Genomic DNA, 22,052 nt, shown 5'->3' with positions numbered 1-22,052 from the left:
ACTACAAATGTGTTTTCTAATAAGACAAACAAATGGCACCTCTTTGATCCTCAGTGATTTTGCATTCATGTGACTCCCCTGCAGTAGAAAAGGATCCCCATTTTCACCCCCTTGTGGACACAAAAAACAAGTTAACATGAAGGTGACTTCAGAGGTATTTTAATTAGAGTACACTTCTTCACTCCATGGCTCCAATTAAAGTGCAAACAAATCCAGTCTGCATTTGTGAGTGAACACAAATAGACGTGTTGTTTGTGAGATAAAAAGGCCGACTTCTCTCTGTGAACCAGGGCAAAGTGAAGTTACATGAGGACATGAGAAACTGGAGTAATGCTAAAAATCCATTAGACTGGTAAACACTGCTGCTGACGCTAATCCACAGTCTGTGTGGATAATTGAATTACAAGTGGTCAAATCAGAGGATGACAGAGCTGATGCACGGTCACGTTTAGTCAACGGTCCACCAGCAGGGGAAGACTTGTGCCAAGGAGGGTCAGAAATCAGTGTAAAAACCTTTTTGTGTCCTTTATTTTAGTACAAGAAAACTCTTGGCTGTGTTAGACATGCTCTTTTAGCACTTTGAGGGTTAGTGAGCCTCCTTTAGTACATATATATCACGTATATATCACACCCTGGAAAAGTGTGGCAAGTGTCACTTTTGTTATCTAAATGTGGGGATTTAAATGAGCTAAAGCACCTTAAACATTGCAACCCGCTTTCATCCACAAATGCATCTATTAGAAAAGAATTCAGGCTGTGCAGAGCAGCATTTTTTTAAGATATCTATGAATAACCTGGCATGTTGCCATTATACTGTAGGTGCTAATGCTCATTTTAAAATGGTTAGTCTATTATCATATATGTTTGTTCCTACTAACATCACACACACTATTCCAAGTATATGGACATGGATGACGAGCAGTATCAGCCTGACATCGAGTGCCATTTTTTTTAAACATTAAAGTGAATCCAGCAGTTTAACTTCAGTGCTATGATTAACAATACCAGCCAATTCCTTTTTATTATCATCTTAGTTGCTTATGCTAAAATAAGCACGTCCAGTCTACTATTAAACATGGTTATTATGATTGCTGATAGCACACATAGTAGTACCACTGTTACCAACATTGAAGCCATAAAGAACAAGATAAGACTGAGTAGGATTTATGGCCAGGAATTTATGTTACTATTCTTCAATCAAAATGTAGAAACATCTCAGCAATGATCAAGAGAAGTGGGAGGTACCTGAGCTAAATTTCAAGTTATTTTGCAAAGGGTCTGAACACTTACATCAGTGTGATATGTATATTTATTTTTAACAACATTGCAAAACAATGTATTTAATATTCATTGTTGGTTTCAAATATCTAATGCTATCAGCTTTTGTGTGTTTTATTTGGTCAGCACTACATCCACATCAGAAGGATCTATTTGAACCTAGTGTGTGATTCTTCTATGGTTAATTTCAATTTGGAAATTAATTAATCTTGCTTTTTTTTTGAGTGCCTGCCTTCCATGCCCTTGTTTGGGCATAAAAGGGGCGTATCTCCCTTCTAATTAGGAAAAACGTGCATGAGCTTTCATTTTACAAGCACATGGCATTCATCAGTTTGAGAACATGCATTTCTTTGCATTGTTAAAGTATGGGTAAGTCATTGGAGATGCAAACAGTTTTACAGGCTGTACTTTATTTTTGGTTTGCATGTTAGCATGCTTGCTAAGGCAATGCCACAGTACAGATGAAAAGCATGTGTAATGTTCTCTATATATGCTATCTGAACAAAACATTGGTTGATAAGCACCAAAACCTAAAAGCAGATCTGAAGGTATTAAGGAACGTCAATGTTATTTGTAACAGCTATTCATCAAACAGTTGATATTTCACTCAATATAACATGTTTCAGCCTCATGGTGGCACTAAAGGAAAGTCAGAGTCCACAGGTTCGTGCTGTGGGGGCCAGGAATGTCGCCGAATTTTTAATCAATCATTTTGTTAGAGATATATCAGTCTTGCACAAAGAATTGAAGCTGCTAGCATGGGTGAAAAATGAATGTCGAAGTGGCAGATTAGTCAGATGTTAGGCTAAACATCTATTTTATGATGTTGTTCGGTATCAGTGGAATAAAAACCCTCAGTGGAGTCCTTCGCCTCACTTTTCTCTGTAGTGCAGTATGAAACGAGGCGGTAGGGTTAGGTGTTGCCTCCCACATAGAAACAATAGGTGAGTGTTTAAATATTGACTCTGGCTGTGGAAGAGACATTTATTTCACTCTCAGCTCGGGTCAGGGCTGAACCTTGACTGTATGTTTGCTCTGCCTCAGTGCTGCTGATCTTGGCTGTTTTCCTGGAGCTCTTTCAATGTGGGGATCATTTTGTGACACCCTTTTAACAATGGAGAATAACTTTTATTGTACGGTGGGGTTTGAAATACAACCTTTGAAATCTGTGACTTTACATCAGAAGCTGAAGACTGCGAGTTAAAGTTTTGTACCTGTTTGTTTATGATACAAAAGGCATACATTCATTTTCTAAACACAGTGTTAGACTATTTCTTGTCTACGGTTTGTCCCAGAAGAGACAGAGATGAACCTTACACCAAAATGTTAACTCATAGTAAATGAAGAATGACCCCATAACAGAAGAAGACAAAACAAGTGCTTCTAACAAGAACAACACATATTTGAGGGCCATGCAGAAGCAGAACTGCCTGGCTCTCATAAAAAGAGTAAATCCTTCTCTAATCAAGTCTCTAAATGTAAATCTTTATATATTTGTGCAATCTTCTAATCTCAAACAAACACAAAAAAAGTGGAAAAGAGTTAATTTAACAAAGACAAAGTAAACAAGGAGCATGTTTGGCATCTGCTGGTTAGACAAAGAGGAATGAGGAGTGCAGGAGGAGAGAAAAAAGCCATACAGCAAAGAGGAGTTCTCCCACAAGACCACTGTCCCCCCAGCAGCCCATGCTTTCAGTTTTCTCGCCTGTTTACAAGCGCGAGCACGTGCCAGGAAAAAACGAGCAGACAATTAGATCACAAAGAAGGCTAGAGTAAGTCATTTGTCTCCAATAAAGAGACACTGGCACACAAAGGTTTAGAGGAGGGGGTGTTGGTGGTCTGAAGGGGTTAAAGGGTCAAGTGGAGAGAGGTCAGGAGGAGAGATAGGGATGTCTCAGTTCATCGGTGGCTCAGGGGTGGGTGAGTTTTCAGGCAAAGACTCAGCAGCTGGGGTGTCGCTGTTCTGCTCGCTGGGGTTAGTGGTGGAGCTTGTAGACGCTGATGGGCTCATCTTGGTCTGAATGATGGAGGAAAAAGACAAGAGAGAAGAAAATACATTTTTGACTCAAAAACATTTGTTACTTAAACTAAAGAAAGTAAACAAGTAAGAATTATAAGTATCTTAAGATTTACATTCATCAGTGTTTAGCATAAATACATGATAACAAGAAGTCTATGAACCTTTGATGGCTTGAAATTCACAAACTTAGTTTCGGTTGATTTTGGTGCCCCCTGTGGACAAAGTAGTACCTCTCATCTCTTTGCTGATTCTGCCCTGCACATGTGTATGTCGGACTTCTTACGAGAAAATCTCCTCCTGTTGTCCTTTAACAGACTTTTTTTTTTCCCTTCCATCTTTGGCACGGAAAGTGTAATTAAAAACCTGTTTCAGCAGTGTGCTGCAATTTACCTCAACTAACACCTGACAGCAGGGATGTCAGCCATTACACTTCATGGGAGTAATCCATCCTTACTGTATGCAGACTGTCTTGGTTGCTTATGTAGGTAATATAGATGCATTGATATCCCTTTCAGTGCATTTCATAACCAGTTTAAAATTCCAGAGGATATAACTTGGATAAGATAACTTTCTGCACCTGGTCAAAGCTAAACATGACACAATGACACTGAAAATAGTACAGCCTAAAATTCCCTGCAATCTGCAGGGATTCTGGATCCTGTCGGATTGTTTCTTTTTGTTTGGTTATCTGCTCAGTCACTCTCTTCTTAGCTCGATATGTCACCATTCTCTTAAATTTAGTGCCAACATTAAAGCTGGTGTAAGAGCTAATGCTATAAAGCTTTGTGCCCTTGTTGCTAGAGAACTCCGACCTGCTGCCAGAGTAACATAACAGGTTCTACAGAAAAGGGGTTAATGCCAGTCACCCTACTGAAAGTTACTATACTGTTAGATTAGCTTTGAAAAACTACTATAAGGTTGAAAGGTTACAAATACAGTTCCTATAAGGAACCCCCCCCCCCAAGATGTTTTAGTGATTTTATACATCAGTTATGGTAAAAATATCTCTCAAGCCGTAGTTCTCTTGCAGACTGAATAAAATAGTCCCCCAGGATAGTCCTGTATTTTGCCACATTCATTTTACCCTCTACCTTTACCAGCCTTACTGAGAAGCATCCCCACAGCATGATGCTGTCCCCACCCTGCTTCACATTGGGGATTATTTATGCAGTCACTTCTTTCACATTACATTTTTTTGTTTAATTGACATTACTTTGTAGCAATCTGTTTTTACTTTGACAAAAAGGATGCACTTTTTGGAATTTTTTTGGTTCAAAAAGTCAAATTATACTGACTTTGATTTATCAAATCAATAAAAGGGTAAAAGATTCGGGGAGGGGGGGTACTTTTTATAGGCACTGTTGTTGCTTTAGGAAACTCTCTCCAAAAGACTCTGTTATAGCAGTCTAACATCTTCTTAATTTGGATACCATAAAAAATGCATGTAAAAGGTTGTAAAATATATACGTAATATTAATGTTGCTGACTGTTTTTACCTATATTATAAAACAACATGTAGGCTCAATCAGGCTACTTTTCAATTATGTGTTCACAGCACATGCTGATACAGTGATAGGAAAAAAAGAGATACTTATACTTAATAAAACAAAAAATATATTCCTGCTTTTACTGACTCTAAAGACAGTCCCTGAACTATCTGTGACCTCTAAGCTTTACATTGACATACAGCGCACTATTGAAAGCGTGCTGTTTACAATTGAGTTAAGCTAAAGCACAAACCAGCTGACCAGGTTTTTAGCTGCTTCAGGGCTGCAACAGACTCAAATTTCCATTACTATACAAATACGGTGAAAAAAATTAAGGATCTACTGGAGGATCTGTGAATACTCAACAATCCTGTTTAATGAACTATCAGCTAAATGATTTGCTACGCATGGCCAAATGTCCTGTTTCAGGAGTTTACCTTTAAAGTCTCAACTTTCTCCTCAAAGGACTTGAAAGTTGGTGCATTTCTGTAAAAAACAAAATACATAAAGAAGAGGATTACAAATTGAACGTGTCTGACATGCTCAAAGAAAGAGTTTGAGAAGGTGGAGACAGACAGGAAGAGGAACATCTACAGTGTCACACGTTTACAGGTCATGTTATCTAATACTCCACACAGACAATGAAGGGTATTATAAAGTGCCCCAAATCTAGTCAGTTCAACTGAGTAAGGGCTGAGAGGATCTGGTTTTAGTAAAAGAAAGAAAGAAAAAAAAAAAAAAAAAAAAAAAAAAAAAAATCATAATCAAGAGCACAAAAATGAACAGGTGTGCTACCAGAATGCTTGAGTTGTATTCATTCTCCACAAAGAAAGATATTTCTGTTGAACAAAGTTCAGAGTGGTTTGGATGGATGTTATAAATGTCATTTTTCAAAGGACTTAAACAATAATAATATTATAACAGAAAAATCAGTAAGTGAGTTAATAAAAAGCCACCTTATTGTCAAAAGAGTGTAAAATTTCAGTGGCTCACAATCATGAAAGGAAAATAATTATTTTAGGCTAAGGGTGCTTTTACATCAGGGACCTGGGCACAGATCAAATAAACTTAAACCCTGAGTCTGGTTCCATTTGGTCAGTGTGAACACAAGTGGATCCCACCCAGGTACCAGGACAGAGCCCGCATGAAGCGGGCACACATCATGTGGACTGAGGCTCGGTATGAGAGAGATGTGGATGCAACCTAGCCTGGGTACTCATCAGCAAGCAGAGCTGTAATGGTAATGATAAATATCTCCTGTCTCTACAAAAACTGTCATATTTGAACAGCATGGGATTGTTTCATCCTCTGAACAGCATAGTAGATTTGGAAGTAGGAAAAAGTTCATAACCGGCATCTAAAAAAATAATAACATCCACAGTAGCCTGCAGGATGGGCTCCACTATCCACATTGTGAGTAGACAAATATCAACCTGAGAGGTTACTATGGTTGTCTCTTCTTCTTTAAAGGAGATTTTTAAACCAACAATGTACAATTTGCCAGCTTCTACAGATGAGGACAAAATTATATTATTATTATATTATTTGGTCAATCTCTCAAGCTCAGATTTGATGGTCTTCTGGCATGAACCTTGGTCTTCAGATCACCCCATCGTCCGAAGGTGTCTCTTGTGCAGAGATGGAGTTTTTCTTGGTCTGCAACCTCACAGTCCATTTCTGTGCAGGGCTCTAGTGATAGTCTTCTTAGGCGGTTGTTCTGGGGTCTTCAGACACATCTCTCACTTTTTTTCTTTCCAGAGTCCTCGAAATCTTCTCTTCCTACCTCTGCCAGGCTTGGTCTGTACTGTGTGGCCCTCTTTCATTTTCTTGATTATACTTCTCACTCCAGTTCTTGACACTTGGAAACGCTGATAACTTTTTATATCCTTCTCCTGCTTTGTGAGCATCAACAATTCTTTTTCTCAAGTCTAAACTGATTTCTTTTGTTTTTGCCATGATGCTTTCTCCAGTGACAGCTCAAAGGTTTTTATATTGTGTGTTAACAGGAAGATAACCCTCAGTTTTAACTTGATTTTACATGCTTTGAGCATAACCAAGTTAAAGTACATCATTGCACAACACCATGATATGATATAATAATTTTGTCCTCATCTGTATATCAGACTGTGTTCATATGTAGTTGTTCTTGTGCAAGGAACATTTTTGCTGCTGTGAAAACAGACCAGCTGGTGGAGAAAGGAGTGGAAGCTGTTGTGCCCAGGATTGGTATCAAACAATTGTGCCTGATGTGAAAACACACTTAGTCTTCTATTCAAGTATCCTAATTTTCTTGAGTTTGATCACTGGAGTTAAAAGCAGCAATTTAAAGACTTAATTCCTTGGAATTTCGTAGACCAAGCCAAAGATTTTTCAATTATTCAATAACCAAATTATAATCATATGATTTGTTCATTTATCTTTTCTGAACCACAGAAATTTTACCAAAATCATTAGACAAAGATGGCAAATTTGGATGGAAATATGAGGGCCAATAGTGAAGGGATTGCACAATATACATAGATTTTAGATAGATTTCTCTTTCAAAAAACAACAACAAAACCAAAAAAAAAAAAAAACACACACAACATCCAGAACATTCTGCAGGTCGGTGTTTCCACGACTACACTAGCACAAACTCATTGATGCTGCCTCTGGTTTTATATTTGTTTTTTTGTCATCTGACAGGATTTCTTTATTTTAACAAGACTTAACTGTTGGCCACTTCAGCTTACACATGTATATTTTTTATTTAATTATAAATGCATTTCCCTTAACACAAACACACCATGCAACCTTTACCTCTTTCATACTTCAAATAACGTTTGTAGCTTTGTTGTGTGAATGTAACTATGTTAAAGCTACATTAACACAAACTTGTCTTGCTACCCTTACCTCATGACAGGCATACTAGCTGAGTGCTGTAATGAGCGCATGCTATCCGACAGCATTATGGAGAAGAGAGGGAGTGTTAGTGATCATCTTAGCAGAGTACAGACAGTTTGCATAGAGAAAACAATAGAAGATAAAGCAAGCAGAACATATAGAACAGACCCTCATTTATTCCTCTGGATGTTCAACCAGGGAGAATTCAAAGTGCATAAATCCCATAAATCCTGCTTTATCCCATTAAGATCAATTGTGTATTAACACATTGGGTGTGCTAATCCTGTATATCATGGGGGACTATAGATCTCATCAAACACACACACAAAACCACCACAAGGCAGGAACACACATACATCCAGCGCCCCCTTTGACCCTCTGTCAGGTCGCTCTTCACTACCCCCACCCCCATGAAAGCAGCTCTGTGCTGATGAGGCTCATCTGTGAGGCTCTCGGCACACGGCTGCTCTGTGGGGTCTAATAATCTTGTTTGCAGCTCAGTAATCCAGAGAGAAGAGGAAGGATGACAGGGGAGAGGACAGATTAGGATCTGAGAAAGGTGGATGGGGTCAACTGGGGCTTCATCTTAAACAGAAGAACCAACCAGAAAATGTTTACAAAAATGTGTTGTTAGATATTAGGAGTCAGTAGTTCTGGCAAGGACAGAAAAGCCATCTTAAGATGTACTATAACCTCCTGAGACCTGAGCTTTAGCTTGGTACTCTTTTTTGTTTCTCCCATTTATTTTGGACAAGTGGGACCAATAAGTATAAAACCTAAGCCTTCTCTTTGAACATGAAGTAGTTGAAACCAAAAAATAATGTCTGTATATGAGTGAAACAGGTTTATCTTAATTTAAAACACAAAATAGTATTCCTTTACTTCTAAGAAGTATTTTTTGTGATGATGGTCAACAAGAAGTTGTCCAGGTATCAACTAAATTTCCACTAGGTTCAGGATGTCTTGTCCTTTTAAGTTATTAGCTCTCAAAAAAACCAATCTCAAAAATTTCCAGAACATCATCATATATTTATTTGAATATTCTTAAACACTTTTTAAAAATCCCTTAAAATAACCTACAAATGTCTAAGATGTTCCCCAAAGTAAACCTTTCTGAAAAAGCTTTAAGAATTTAGAAAAAAAAATCACAAAAAAATCCATGAAAGTTCTTGAAATTTTCAAGCAAGTTCCCCAACATTTAAAAGCAAATTTTATTAAAAAAATGTTTTTAAAAAATCCCCAAAATTCACAATTAAATTTCCTTCAATTTCCAGGGAAATTGTGTAAAATTTTCAATACAATTCCCTAAAACATCCAAACAATTTCACTAAAAATTTCATGAAATTCAGGAAAACTTCCTCACCCAAATTTCAAATCGAATTCCCAGACAATTACAGAAAAAATCCTCTGGATTCCCACCAAAGTACCTTAAAATGTACAAAGCCAGTCAGTAGGTTTATATGTATAGTAAAGTCAAGATATGGTTATGGTTTGAATAATTTAACCAGACTACTGTCTTTGGCCCAGCATACATGCTCAGTAGGAGAATTTATTTGTTGATGGGAACATGTCTGCCTTCACTATAGCAGATGGTGATACATTCCCTTTTAGTTCGTCACCATGGACCTTCTTCCTGTTGACCATTCTAAAAAGTTAGTAAGCGATAAACTGGTTCTATTTAAACAGTGAAAACATGAACAACTCTACAGCTCTGTATATTTCATATATACTCTACGCTTAACTTTTAGCACAGTAGCACAGTGCAATGCACAGTATCCCTCAAACTCAGTGGTTCTCAACTGGTGGGTCAGTAAACAGTACATCCATGCATTTTTTTGTTATCATGTGATGATGAGAACATTTCAGTCTTTCTCTTAAGGTTTAAACTTATCAATATCCTTTTCCCTGGATAACAAATCTAGTTTTCCCAAGATAGATAGGAAAATCTTTAAGAACTAGCAGATTTCCATACTATTTTTATGATGCACATTTAAAACACATTTGTTTTACCCTTTCTCTTTGTTGCATCATGTTTTGTTCCATTTAGGGTCTGAACTACAACACCTTTCATTACATAAATTTGAGTGGTGTGTCCTGATGCCTGACCAGCTAAGAACCACTGCTCTAACTTATGGGGATATCTAAAAGCAGACAACAAGACATTTGCTACACTTATGCTTATCAACGCTTATCAACTCCTGAGTTTAAAGCAGAAATCAGACTACTTGTATTCAGCATGATTATTGGCCGACCTAATAATCATATGTATAAGGAAACCATGGGCCCAAAATTCTGTATTTCATCTTTTGTGGTGTGCCACAGAGAACGACAATGAGAGAAAATGTCTGAGACACCTCACAATCTCCTGACAGAAAGTCTAGTGTGTTGGATTTTTGTCCTGCCCTCCACGATTTGTTCTGTGACGTCAGTGATGTTGACTAATAGGAGAACAGAGCACTCTGCACATACAGCAGTAATGAATGCAAACAAACTAAATAGCAATGTAAATGAGGAGTGATGTTTGTCGTCCTCTGACAACATTACCCCTGCCTTTATGAGGGACTAGCACAACAGACTGAAAAAATAGAAAAGTGGGAGAGAAATAGCAACCAGTCAGTCACTGCTATTAGCATAAGTATCAAGCTAGCACATCATTTATAGCAACATTTGGATAGATGAATAAATACAGTGTGGTAAATTAACACAGTATGTTTGTTCAAAGTCTTCTTTTCAGGTGTAGTCTAGTCCCCTGTTTGCTGGACTGCACCTGGGAAGTCTGGTGTTCTGGTCCAACTCTCTCCATGGAGTCGTTCATATCTATCAGTCAAGTCACGGCACTATTTTATGGCTCTGTGTTCCCCAATCTGAAGTAGCGGCCAGCGTGAAAGACAAAAATCATGTAGTCTGACTTCAGCCTGAGTTTGGCATGAAAACTGAAGAGCATAGGCACAATTATGAGCTGTATACATGCAGGAATAAATTAGTCTTCTACCCTTTATCTAGGTGTGTTAGTCTGACTGAGAAAATTGTGAAAATAAAGCAGGAAATAATGCAGACAATTTGCCACAAAGTGGTGGTGGTGGGTGGGGTGGGGGTAGGAGATCATGTTTGTAACCGGTGCGATCATCATTATAATGAACGTGCTTACTCGCCAGAATTTTGTTCCACTCATCCACTGATTCTGGGCATACGCCCATTGCAAATAGCACCAATATAAATGTGAAAGACTGTTGCTTTGTCAGTCATCTTTAAGTACTGTCATGTTTTTTTCACGCCATATCCTGCTTCATCACATGCCATCTACGCTTTTGTCTCCCATGTGACTTACCTAACATCCTCCAGCTTCTTGCTGATGGCGGTGCCCACATTAGAAAATGCAGCTGTGGCCTTCAGACTAGCCTGAGAAAGGGTTTCAGAAGTCCTTCTATAGCTGGAAGAGAGGTGAAGAGACAGAGAGAGAGTGAGGGGAAGGGAAAGAGAGGATATGAGAGCGATGAAAAGAGACTGGGAGATCAAAGACTGGAGAGAGGCTTCAAGGTCAGAAACTAAACTGTTGAATGTCATTTTTCATTTTAAAAAGCCTGAAAGCATCAGAATGCTGCTCATTTCCTCTAACATGAAAACCATCCAATGTTTTCATACAAGCCACAGGCAACTTGTCAAGTGCAAATACATCTTTTTTGTTGTAAAGATGAGAAAGAGTCCCTTTCATCAAACAGTTAACCACATTTTCAATGCTTTAAGATAAAGAAAGAAACTCAGCACAGATGGAGGATGCATTTAATGAAAAAAATGGTGGATGATAAAGCTGCTGGTTATGAGGTCAAGCTATTCTAAAAAGATGTTTGATAAAAGGTGAACTTGCCTCAAATCAAGGAGAAAAGGCTTCACAGAAAATGTGTTGTGTTGATAAACATATAAAGAACAAATCATTGTGCTCTCTGAACACTTACGCATTAGAGCCGGTGACCTCCTGCCAGGTTTTAGAGATGTTCTGTTTGAGCTCATTGAGAGGTGTTATGCCCAACTTCCTCTTTATGTCTGCCAGCTGCTTCTCTTTAGCTGCAAGTACCTGGGAGAGAGTCTGGATCTCATCCTCAACCTGCACACACGCACAGACACACACACACACACACATACACACAGGATGTCAAGGTTTTCTTTAAGATATTAAAATGTGCATACAAATATGATTAACTTTGTCTTAACCCAGAGGCAACCTCCTGTTCTGAGAGAAAAGAGCTCCTTCATTGGCTTGCTCCAAAAGCCTTAGAATCCTCATAAGGCTCCATATTGAAATGGTCATTTACAGCAGAAATAATAATGTTTACAGCCTGGCTTTAAAAGGATTTTGGTCTTTTTAAATCATTTCTTTATTCATAGAAAATTATAATATATTAAGGCTGAAAGTCATCAATAAATGCGCATAACTGGGGCAAGGCTGGGCTATTTGTCAGGAGGCCTCAGCTTCTCCACTTTGCCTGTTGGAACTCCAGTTACACAAAAGCTGGAACACTGTGTAAATTTCCAACCTGTATTCAGCTGAATTACACACAAAGGCTGGATAAATAATGTTATAACTTGTAATCTTTATTGTCAATTGTCTTTAGCCTTATTTTTTTGTAAATAGCACCCATCAAGTCCTTTTGGTCTACAAAGGAAAAGGACCATCAGGACTGTTATCAACTCAAAGTTGAAAAAGTAGCAGCTGTGATAGTGTGGGGGGTGTATTAGTGCCCATGACATGAGTAACTTGTACATCTGTGAAGGCACCATTAATACTAAGTGATACATACAGCAACCCGTGTTTCCATACAGACGATGTTTTTTCAGGGATGTCACTGCTTATTTCTGAAAGACAATGCCAAGCCACATTCTACACATCAGCATGGCTCCACAGTAAAATAGTGCAGGTACTACACTGGCCTATTTAAAAAAAAATGAAATAAGTAAAATAAATAAAGTTTGTCAGTTTGAACATTAAGTATCTTGTCTTTATGCTGTATTCAACTGAGTGTTGGCGATAAAATGATTTCCAAATGCTTTTTTATGCTTTTAATATTCCCTTTTTACACAATGTCCCACATTTTTTTTAACTGATGAATATTCAGATGATTTTTTTTGGCATCAAAAGATCTTTCATAAACCATCTGGTCACATCCATATTTTATACAGTTTCCTTTAACTTGCTCTTTGTATAACTAAAGAAGATTGAAACAGAATCAGTGTAAAGTATGACTGAGATTATTTTTTTAAAGTCATAATTGGGTGATAAATAATTTTTTTAAAGAAATTTAGAAACATTTTAAAAGCAGTTTGACCTCTGGCTCCATGTCACTGTCTCAATGATTTTCTGCTTTTCTTTGCAGATCTTTGGATTGTGATGTTTTCTGTCTAGGTCAAAGCAAGTCAACTCAGTCACTTTGTATTTAGAACTTCAGCCCAAACTTTTATAGAAAAAAAATACTTATCAAGCAATTACCAAATCTATCAGAAGTCTAACTTACACTAAAAATGACTGCAAGTTGCTATGTTGCAGCTCCATTAAATGGAAAGGGCACTGCAATGTTTTTTTCTTTTTAAAGAAAAGAATTTTATCTTGGCACAAGAACTGTTGAAAAAAACAGGCTGTCTTGGGAATATCAGTTTGGAAAATAAAACAAGGCAAATGACTGAATCATCCACAAAAAAATATGGGGGCTAAAAATTGACATCTTGTTGTTTTGGAAAACTGTTTATTTGGTGTTGCTTGAAATCAAAAGACCTTCATTACACATGGTTAAGCAACACTAGACTCAAAAAACAATGACTAAAGGGGTCAATTTGAGCATGCTTATCCCTCTCTGGCAATTGTAATATCTTGACCCTCTCATCCTAAACTGTCCAACCCTCACTGACCTTGACCAGCTCCTCTTGTAGCTCCTGCCGCTCTTCCTCTGTCATGGCGGGTACAGGAGGAGAGGGAGTGACAGACGTTACTGCATCCTCTCCCACCTCAGGGATTGAGTCCGGGTGCTGCTGGGAGCCTGGAATGAAAATTAAAATCATTAGATGTATCCAAAGCTCTTATTTGGCAAAGCATGCATCCGCTCTGAGGCTCTTTGAAGAGTGACTTTTGTTTATCCAAAGATATGTTCACATGTATGGGCCCATGTTTGCTATGTGACAGTGAACAGGTGGCATTGTGGGGTTGATGTTCGTTTTCAAACTCAAGCTGTCATGTCATTTTCTCTGGAGGATGAAGAAAAGACATGAAGATGCGTGGTGATGGATGAATCAGTCAAATGTATCACAGAGTGCGCTAAGAAAACTAAAGGATGTTGAATATGCTGTTTGATGACTGGATGTAGCCCAGAGGATTAAAACTCATTTCTACTGTACGGCTAAAAAAACACCGTCTCCCTCTCCCTCTCTCTCTCACATACATATACACAGCGTACAGTGTACAAGCTCGTCTTTGATGCTGCCGTCTCTAACAGAGCGGTGCACAGCAGGAGCAGCACAGCATCCATAATACAAAGAACTTTCTAGATGGAGACATCCTGGATTGAGACAGCGTCAGAGCGCAGAGGAGCAGAGGGGCTGTTAGGATCCGTCAGTCCAAAGGACAATGGAGTGTGAGGATGCTTTGGGCAACAAATGTGCCTCTGAAGTCTTTAATCTTTTTATCTGGTCTCTCCTAGATTTTCGGGGATTTGGATGAAAAGTAACATAAAAAAACAACAACGCAGGATTAAAAAAACATGAAGTTAAGAACAAATAGAACTGAGCATAGAGTTCATGGAAACACTGGCCTTGTGCACGTTATTAATCTCTGAACCCACCAGAAAAAAATCTGGGTTGACCTTGCCTTCACATTGTGATGTTAAATTAGAGTCGTACAGCTAAAAATAATTGATTTTAATCTTGTTAGCATTTGTTTGGTTACTAGTTCATATTCCTAGCAGGTCTGTCTCTAAAATACAAAGCTTAGACCAACATGTTTAGCTTAGCTTAGCATGCCAAACCTTTTTCCAGATATGTACAAATACATGATAGTAATAGACCAACAAGAAGCATGGGGAATGGAAACTAACACACGGCATCACAGATTTAAAGTTTGGAATGCATTACCAACTGAGATAAAATTAATCCAGATTAAAAAATGTTTCAGAACAAAGGTCAAGTGCTGCCTAAACGCAAACCAAAACTGCGTGTATGATTAGACTGTTGTATTCCACATTTCTTAATTGCTGTGTATTGATATTTTCTGGTATGTGTATGCTTTTTATTTACAAAATAGTGGTACTGAATAAATCACAAATTTGTAGGTATCAAAATCAGCTAAGTTGAACACATAGAAAAGTATGAATTTATCAAAATAAATAGGCAAAGTTCTTTATAAAACCAATATTTAGTGGAGCCCAAGGTTAAATGTCATTGCTTTACCAGTTGCCCCTTGAGGGATTAATAAAGTTGTTGAATTGAATTTCAAACCATTTTAATGCAGTCAAGTGAAAATCAAACCAGCTATAAGCTAAACTCAGCTAATTTGTGCAAATTTTATAAAGAAAAAAAAAGATTTGGTTTTGTTTTTGGGGGGGGGGTCAGAGAAGGAAGTAACAAATAGCTTTGAAAAATATAGAGATGTAACAATATCAAAATTTCATATCAGGATAATCATGACCTAAATATCATGCTTTTAAGTATTATCACAGTATTTTTATTATTTGCTGAAAATCTATAAAAAAGGTACAGATTCATAATTTCACATAATCATCAATAAATCCAATTAGAGGACGGTATACTTTATGTTGGTATAAACATTAGAAGTAAACGTTAGAAATATTGTTGTGCATTAACATTAACAAAGGTATTTTGTTAATTAGTTTGTCAAAATTTTTGATACTACATCCTTTAAGAACATATTATTATTTTTAAGTTTGATAGGACAGAAAATACTAAAGTTACCACAGGGTACTTTATGTTAGCAACCAGTCATATACAAAACTTCTGCAACATATAATGGGGAAAATGATTAAAAGCTGGGGCCCCTCATCATCTACCGGTGGTGCTGACTATGCTGCTGGGAGGGTGTGGTGGGGATCCCTGTCTACAACCTTTCAGGCAGACTGGTCCAGCCCCATCTCTTGTTGCTGTTAAAGTCTTATAGTGATTATCATCGAAATGTAAATTATAATACTGGGGATAATCACTATTACACCACTAATATATAAGTCCTGCATATCCTTCATATTAACATACAATCAAATATCTGTACTTCCTAAAAATATTATAGCACAGAAAACATTGCAGTACTATTGTAATTTTATTCTTATAAAAAGGAAATGACAATTACTTTCTTTAGTGGTATAATTTTCTACTGCCTAGATATTAAATCATAACATATATATATATATATATGTTTTTTTTTTTTTTTAATGATACTTAATTTCATAAGGAGTAAAGATTTGATCAATTGCCTGTCACCATAATGTTTATTCCATGTTTGTTTTATTTATTTATCTTCAACATTTCTTTTGTTCATTCAGATTTGTCTTTTCTTTGTCCTTTTTGAATATTTTTTTCTGTTAGATTCAATTCATCTTTTTTCTTTTCTTTCTATTTTTTCTATTTCTCTCCCAACTTATCCTCACATATGAGCAATTTTTCTTTCCCTCCATTCTCTTTCTTTATGTGCTTTCTTAATCTTGAACAAAAATTCCCAAACATGTACACCAACGCAAGTAGCACATGCACACATAAACTGGCTTTTTGTGTGTAGCTTGTTATAGTAGGCTTTTTTTTATTTTCGTTTTGTTGTCTTGATGTCTACTGTCACTTTGGCACTGCTGGGTCATGTTTTATTTGTTAATTCACAAATTAAAAAAGGGAAAACTTTTAATATTAAAAAGACCTTCAACCATATCTGAAAACTTGACACACTTTAAACAAAAAAACAAAACAAAAAAGTTAACGTCTGAATGAGGAACGGTTGCTTTAATTATTGTGGCACACCATTATGTGGACTTTTTTTTTCCCAAAGATTATTCTTTGGGCTTTTGTCTTCATCAGTTATCAGCTGAGGAGAGACAGAAAAGAAAACACAACAAGCACCAGGATAAAGATTCCAACCTGCTACCATTACCACTGCCTCTGTTTGTGGCTGTCTGCTCTACCAACTGAGTGAAGCTGGAGCTGAATGTGAAATAATTTTCAAATGATGACTAAATTGCCCTTTCTTGTAAAAGCTGGTGTCTGAAAGTTTGGTATGTGAAGGAAAATTTACTCATTTAAAAAGTTAAAAGTTTGGAAGATTGGGTAAGTGTTTATCTGTAATCATTTTAACTGTACTTTCTGTTCTCTCTTTTACTGAATTATTGCAAAAAAAAAAAAGTCCATGATCGCAGGGTGTTGTGCCTGCTAAAATAAAGAATGAATAAATGTCACCTCACACAGCGTTCTATCTTTTACTTATTAGCTAAATTGGTAAGTGATTGCTAAAGATCAGACACACAACACTGACGTATACTTCAAAGTAGTAGTGACTGATCTAAGACTTTTTTGTGGTTTAGCTTACAACAATAATTAACTTTGTAAGTTTCGGGGTTTTTCCACCTCTGACCGCAACAGTACATCACTGATAGGTGTGGTTAGAAACATGCTCATGATCCTTAGGAAACACTTCACACATCTCCTCACCCTCTCCTCCCTGCTCATTCCAAACACACTCCATTCTTTATCTCCCTACTGAAACACTCCCAATTCTTCACAAATATTTTAACAGAGACTGATTGCACAGGGATACTAAAGGGAAGAAAATCACAGGAACTAAGCTGAAAACACCAGGAACGTCAGTAGGTGTCTCGAGAGTTCCTCCTGAACAAAAAACAAAAAAATCACAAAGTGTTAACATAAATTCACGCCTGGTTGTGCTGTTACTTGTTCTTATATCATGGGAATAAGGAGAGCTGACCGGATGTGCCTCATGTGAAATATTCACGAGTTAAAACATGCCTGATAATAAACCAGATGAGTGTTTTTAACAGGCTGATGTCAGTTCTTGTGTAATATGACAAATAAACAATATTTGTGTGTTGTTTTTCATTGGTATGAGCTACTCTGAGTACATGTGGATTTGATTTTCCTTTTTTTAGTTCTGTGGTGGGTGCTCAATGCTCCTAAGGGAAGAAAAAAAAGGTGTATAATGTCATATCATATCGTCTAGGTACAACAGCAGTCCCATTACCACATGTACAGAATATACTACATATGTGACGTTTTCCTGTTTCTTTCTAATAACCAACATTACACTGCCCAGAGTTTACAGTGAAACAGGATGATTCCCTTAGGGTGGGCCAAACAGGTTTTTTAGCCCTGATTTATCTGCTATGTCAAACTTTGTAACACATTCCTGCAGGCTTTAATGTGAGATGTGTATGTCTGAGTGAGGAGGTAGCTCGCTATGCAGTGAATGTGTGCCTCAGAGGTGTGTTTCCATCAGAGGGTGCCTCTAGCAAGAATGAATACAGAGAGAGAGAATGAGAGAGAAAAGGAGAAGTCTGCATGTGAGTGCAGAAGTTTTGCACAGCCACCCACATCATGGTCCGACTCCTGGTTTAGCTCATTTCCTCTAAAGCCGGCATGTTCTGCCCCACAACAGCCTCACTCTCTATAGCTGTCACAACTTCCCAGCATGCCTGAAAAGCTGAATTCTAACAGAATGGCAGCATGTAATTATCTTTTCTTACTGTGAGTTATAAGAATCTATTTTGTTCTACTGAACTAACGTAGCCTCATCATTTCATGCCATTGTTGTGATGTATACTGTCTTAACTTGTACAAAAAAACACTCCTGAAAATTTCCAGAAGTATTTGGAGCCAACTTGTTTTAAGAGACTTCACATAGACTTTTTCTTGCCAGCACCCTAAGCAAATTTCACATGTAGTCAAAGTGAGCGAACGCATGAATGTCGCAGGTTAAAGGCGTCCAACAGGTACACCTCAAAGAACTAAAAGGAACTTTACACTTTTGTAACATTTTATACAAGCCTTCTTAATAATAATCAGGATTTTAGGCACAGCTCCTCTTAAACATGAAACCACCTGTATCATGCATGCCTTGAGTCTGCCATGACTGAAGCAGCTGCAGGTGATATGCTACAGGTGATGTGAGGGAATGGCATTCAGCTTGTTTTAAAATGCACTATAAATAAAAAATAAAAAGGTTAGGCACAAATCTGAAACTTCAAGTCAGAAATGAGTCTGAAGCCTTTGAGAAGCAAGTTCTTAACCCTCTGGACCCAAAGCTATTCTTTACCATTTTGTCTTACTTGGACTTATTGTCTTAAAAAACTTGTAAAACATCAACCCTGTGATGCACAGTCAAGCACTAAACATACCTTTTTTTTTTCCAAGACAACCAGAGTTTTAAGAATATGTGTGCTGCAGTAAAGACACTTCAATTTCTAAAAAGTTATTAGAGGAAAGAAAAACTAAAACTAAAACTCAAACATTTTATGTGTGGCACACAGTGAGCAATAATGATTAGGACGTTTTTGCACATACTTGCTCTCCTGTCTCTTTGGGAACATTCTGTGACAAAAGGTCTTCAAAATATTCACAAATTAACAAAAAGTCCTTGCACTTTGTTGTGTTTAGTTTATTTGTGCCATTATTCAAAGCAGTCCCTGTCAGAGACACAGAGGGCCACATCATAGGCTGTCTTTCTTTCTCTCCATTAAGAGCTATTCATGCCATCTCCTCCAGGATCTAACTATAATGACATTAACTGTTTGACTAAGTATGACATGACGACGAACAGCCTGCTATTGGTTGTCACCGCCCAGTCACAATGTCTTGTTAAATACAAAATAGAATATATGATGGACAGCATTAGCCGCTACCAGCAGAAGCAATTGAAAAAATGTATTAAAAAAGACGTTCAATATTGGAGATATTGGTGTAGATTTAATCTTTAAAGATCTCAGAAAGACACTCAAGTTCCAGGCTTGCTTGAAAAGCTTCTGTAAAGGCTACAAAGGCATGGATCGTTTCATTGGAATGACAAAACAGAGGGCTTCCAAAGAAAAAAAATAAGTGGCTAGGATTTATGGTTCCAGTTATTTCACTTCTTGTAACCAACGTCTTTTCCTGTCGTATACAACAATATCAGTCTAAGAGGTTTAAATGTACAACAGTGCATAGAACAATAAAGATGTGGAATTCCTTAAAACAGTTATGGACTTAATCAGCAAAGAAATCTATTTCTCTAAAACATCTTGGAGCATCATATTTGTAAGACATCATGCACGCGTGTTTGTAGTTTCTGCATTCAGTATGTCTTGTACTTGAAATTATTGTAGTTGACAAAAGGTATTGTGAATATTAATGAATATTTTAAGAGTTTTTTGATTCCTGTAAATTATGTGTTTTCTCTCCAAAATGTAATGGTTTGCACAGACTGTGGTGCTTTAATATGTTTTTAATGCATAGTTGATATGCTTATATATATATATATATATATATATATATATATATATATATATATATATACATATTTCTTTTTTTTAAAAGGACCCCAGAAAAAATAGGGAACAGCTATTGTGGAACTGTGACAACCTTACAGACACACACACACACACAAAATTCAATATTAAAAAGGACTAGCATCGATGTACAGACTACCAAGGGCCTCAAAATATATCTAAGCATATCACATAATTTTTCTTCATGCACAAAATTTGCCCAACTGTCATCTTTTTATTGATAATTATAAGAAATGGAAGCTAACTTAGCTTACCATGTTTTTAAGAACATGAAAACAACTTGAAGACCTTAAATGAATGAAACTGATTTAAAACACCAGCACTTAAAGACCAGAAATCAGCAGAAGCTTCCATACACATCTTGGGCCTACAAATTCTTCCCATCCACTGAACCAAACCCATTTTTGTCTTTCTGTCCAGCAAACACACCCCTACTCACACCCACACAAAGCTCTCACATTCTCCACCCAGCTTCTCCCTCCTTGTGATTACCTCTGTCTTTGAGTGCTGGCGAGCTGGGTGGCGTGTCGCTGAAGGCTGGAGAGAGGTAGAGGTACCTGGTGTTGACTCCCTGTTCAAAGTCAAATGGAGAGTGGTATTCCTCCAGGGGCTCCATGTTTACTGCTTGTAGTGTGATGTTTGCTTGGAGTGACTTCCACCTCCCTATCACCACCACCGCGGCTACCTAAGCAGAGCCAGCTGAGTGCTGATTGTCCGCATGTGATCCGGGCACGTGCTGGCTCTGTCTCCTTGTTTACAACGTCCTGCACTGTTGTGGTGAGCGGGATAGAGACACAATATTCAAGTGTAAGTGTGTGCAGCGGAGGAGGTTTGTATTAGCAGTAGTTAGCGGGTCAGAGTTCTACCTTGACAGTGTCTGCAACAGGCCAAGACGTTCTTCTTTCTTGCTGTTAATAAGTTACCTTTCTCTTCAAGCAGTTGTTACATCACACATAGACCTGCACTGTTCCTCGCTGCCGTAATCCCAAAGGTCAACTCCAAGTCCATCCGTGAAGCTTCAGTCTCGGTTTCAGATGCTGACCTCAGTAAGAAGATCCAGTTATGCTGTGAAATTGCGTGACACACCGGTTTCGATTCTCGCAGGTCTCTCTCCTCCCTCACTCTCCGTCATCATGCCTGTCATCCAAGGAGGAAATAAAAAAAGAGGTCCCATTTGTGTGGACCGGTCACGTGACAAGTGTCGGAGGGGCATTAGATGAAAAGCATAATCTGCAGTGGCCCAGATTACAGGCGAGCGTTAATCCAGGGTTGCCAGTCCAGCTCACAGCAGCAGTAATGCTAGTCAGCTAGAATGGAGGGGAGAGGGTGCCAGAGGCTACACTTGATATTGTGCGTGTGCACTTGAGGGAAAGTGTTCTATGTGTGTAGACAGCACATATATCCGCACGTGCTGTTTTTTCTTTGTGTTCATTCACAAGCTGCCATTGAGGATTATTTATAGAAGGAGTAATCAATCAGTGTGTAAAATCTTATTAGAAAAATAAATAGAACCTATCATGTTTTAAAAAGCATAGGCTGGTATGTCTTTAAAAGCAACAGAAGGTTACAAAAACTATATTTTTCCATTAAAGAACCTTGAAAATTTGGTCCCAAAATCATTCATCTGTAGTTGATACTGTTCTGCTGTTGTTTTAACCTGTAAAATTGATTACAATTTACCGTAGTTCATCATATACTATATATAAAACTACATATAAACTAAACTACATATAAAATCATTGTTACCTTGCGACAAAAAAGAGCATGTGTATCATGGCCCTTGAACTGCTGGGAGCTTAGCTGAAACTGGATGTTGGGTTGCTGCCTAACCCAGCCCGGCTAGATGTTGCCTGGCCC

The 22,052-nt window shown here is 37.7% G+C and overlaps 1 protein-coding gene across 2 annotated transcripts in view; it reads right to left on the bottom strand.

Annotated features, from left to right (window-relative positions):
* Window positions 1-1,668: 1,668 nt before the first annotated feature.
* Window positions 1,669-22,052, bottom strand: part of tpd52 (tumor protein D52) — a 32,189-nt gene continuing 11,805 nt past the window's right edge. Inside the window, exons 1-6 of one of the 2 annotated variants that reach the window (XM_041809884.1) lie at window positions 20,688-20,901; window positions 13,567-13,694; window positions 11,622-11,770; window positions 10,997-11,098; window positions 5,223-5,271; window positions 1,669-3,295 (exon numbers count right to left, since the gene is read on the bottom strand). In XM_041809884.1, the coding sequence (XP_041665818.1) occupies window positions 3,173-3,295; window positions 5,223-5,271; window positions 10,997-11,098; window positions 11,622-11,770; window positions 13,567-13,694; window positions 20,688-20,811 (675 nt within the window). In that variant the 5' untranslated portion in view covers window positions 20,812-20,901 and the 3' untranslated portion in view covers window positions 1,669-3,172. Of the gene's footprint in view, window positions 3,296-5,222; window positions 5,272-10,996; window positions 11,099-11,621; window positions 11,771-13,566; window positions 13,695-20,687; window positions 20,902-22,052 lie in introns of those variants that run through there. The other variant, XM_041809885.1, reaches the window with a different exon arrangement.

Source organism: Cheilinus undulatus, linkage group 16 (assembly GCF_018320785.1).
Source record: "Cheilinus undulatus linkage group 16, ASM1832078v1, whole genome shotgun sequence".
In the NCBI taxonomy this organism is placed as follows: Eukaryota; Metazoa; Chordata; class Actinopteri; order Labriformes; family Labridae; genus Cheilinus; species Cheilinus undulatus.
The sequence above is the reverse complement of the archived record's forward strand: the minus strand, read 5'-3'. Positions and strand labels throughout refer to the sequence as shown.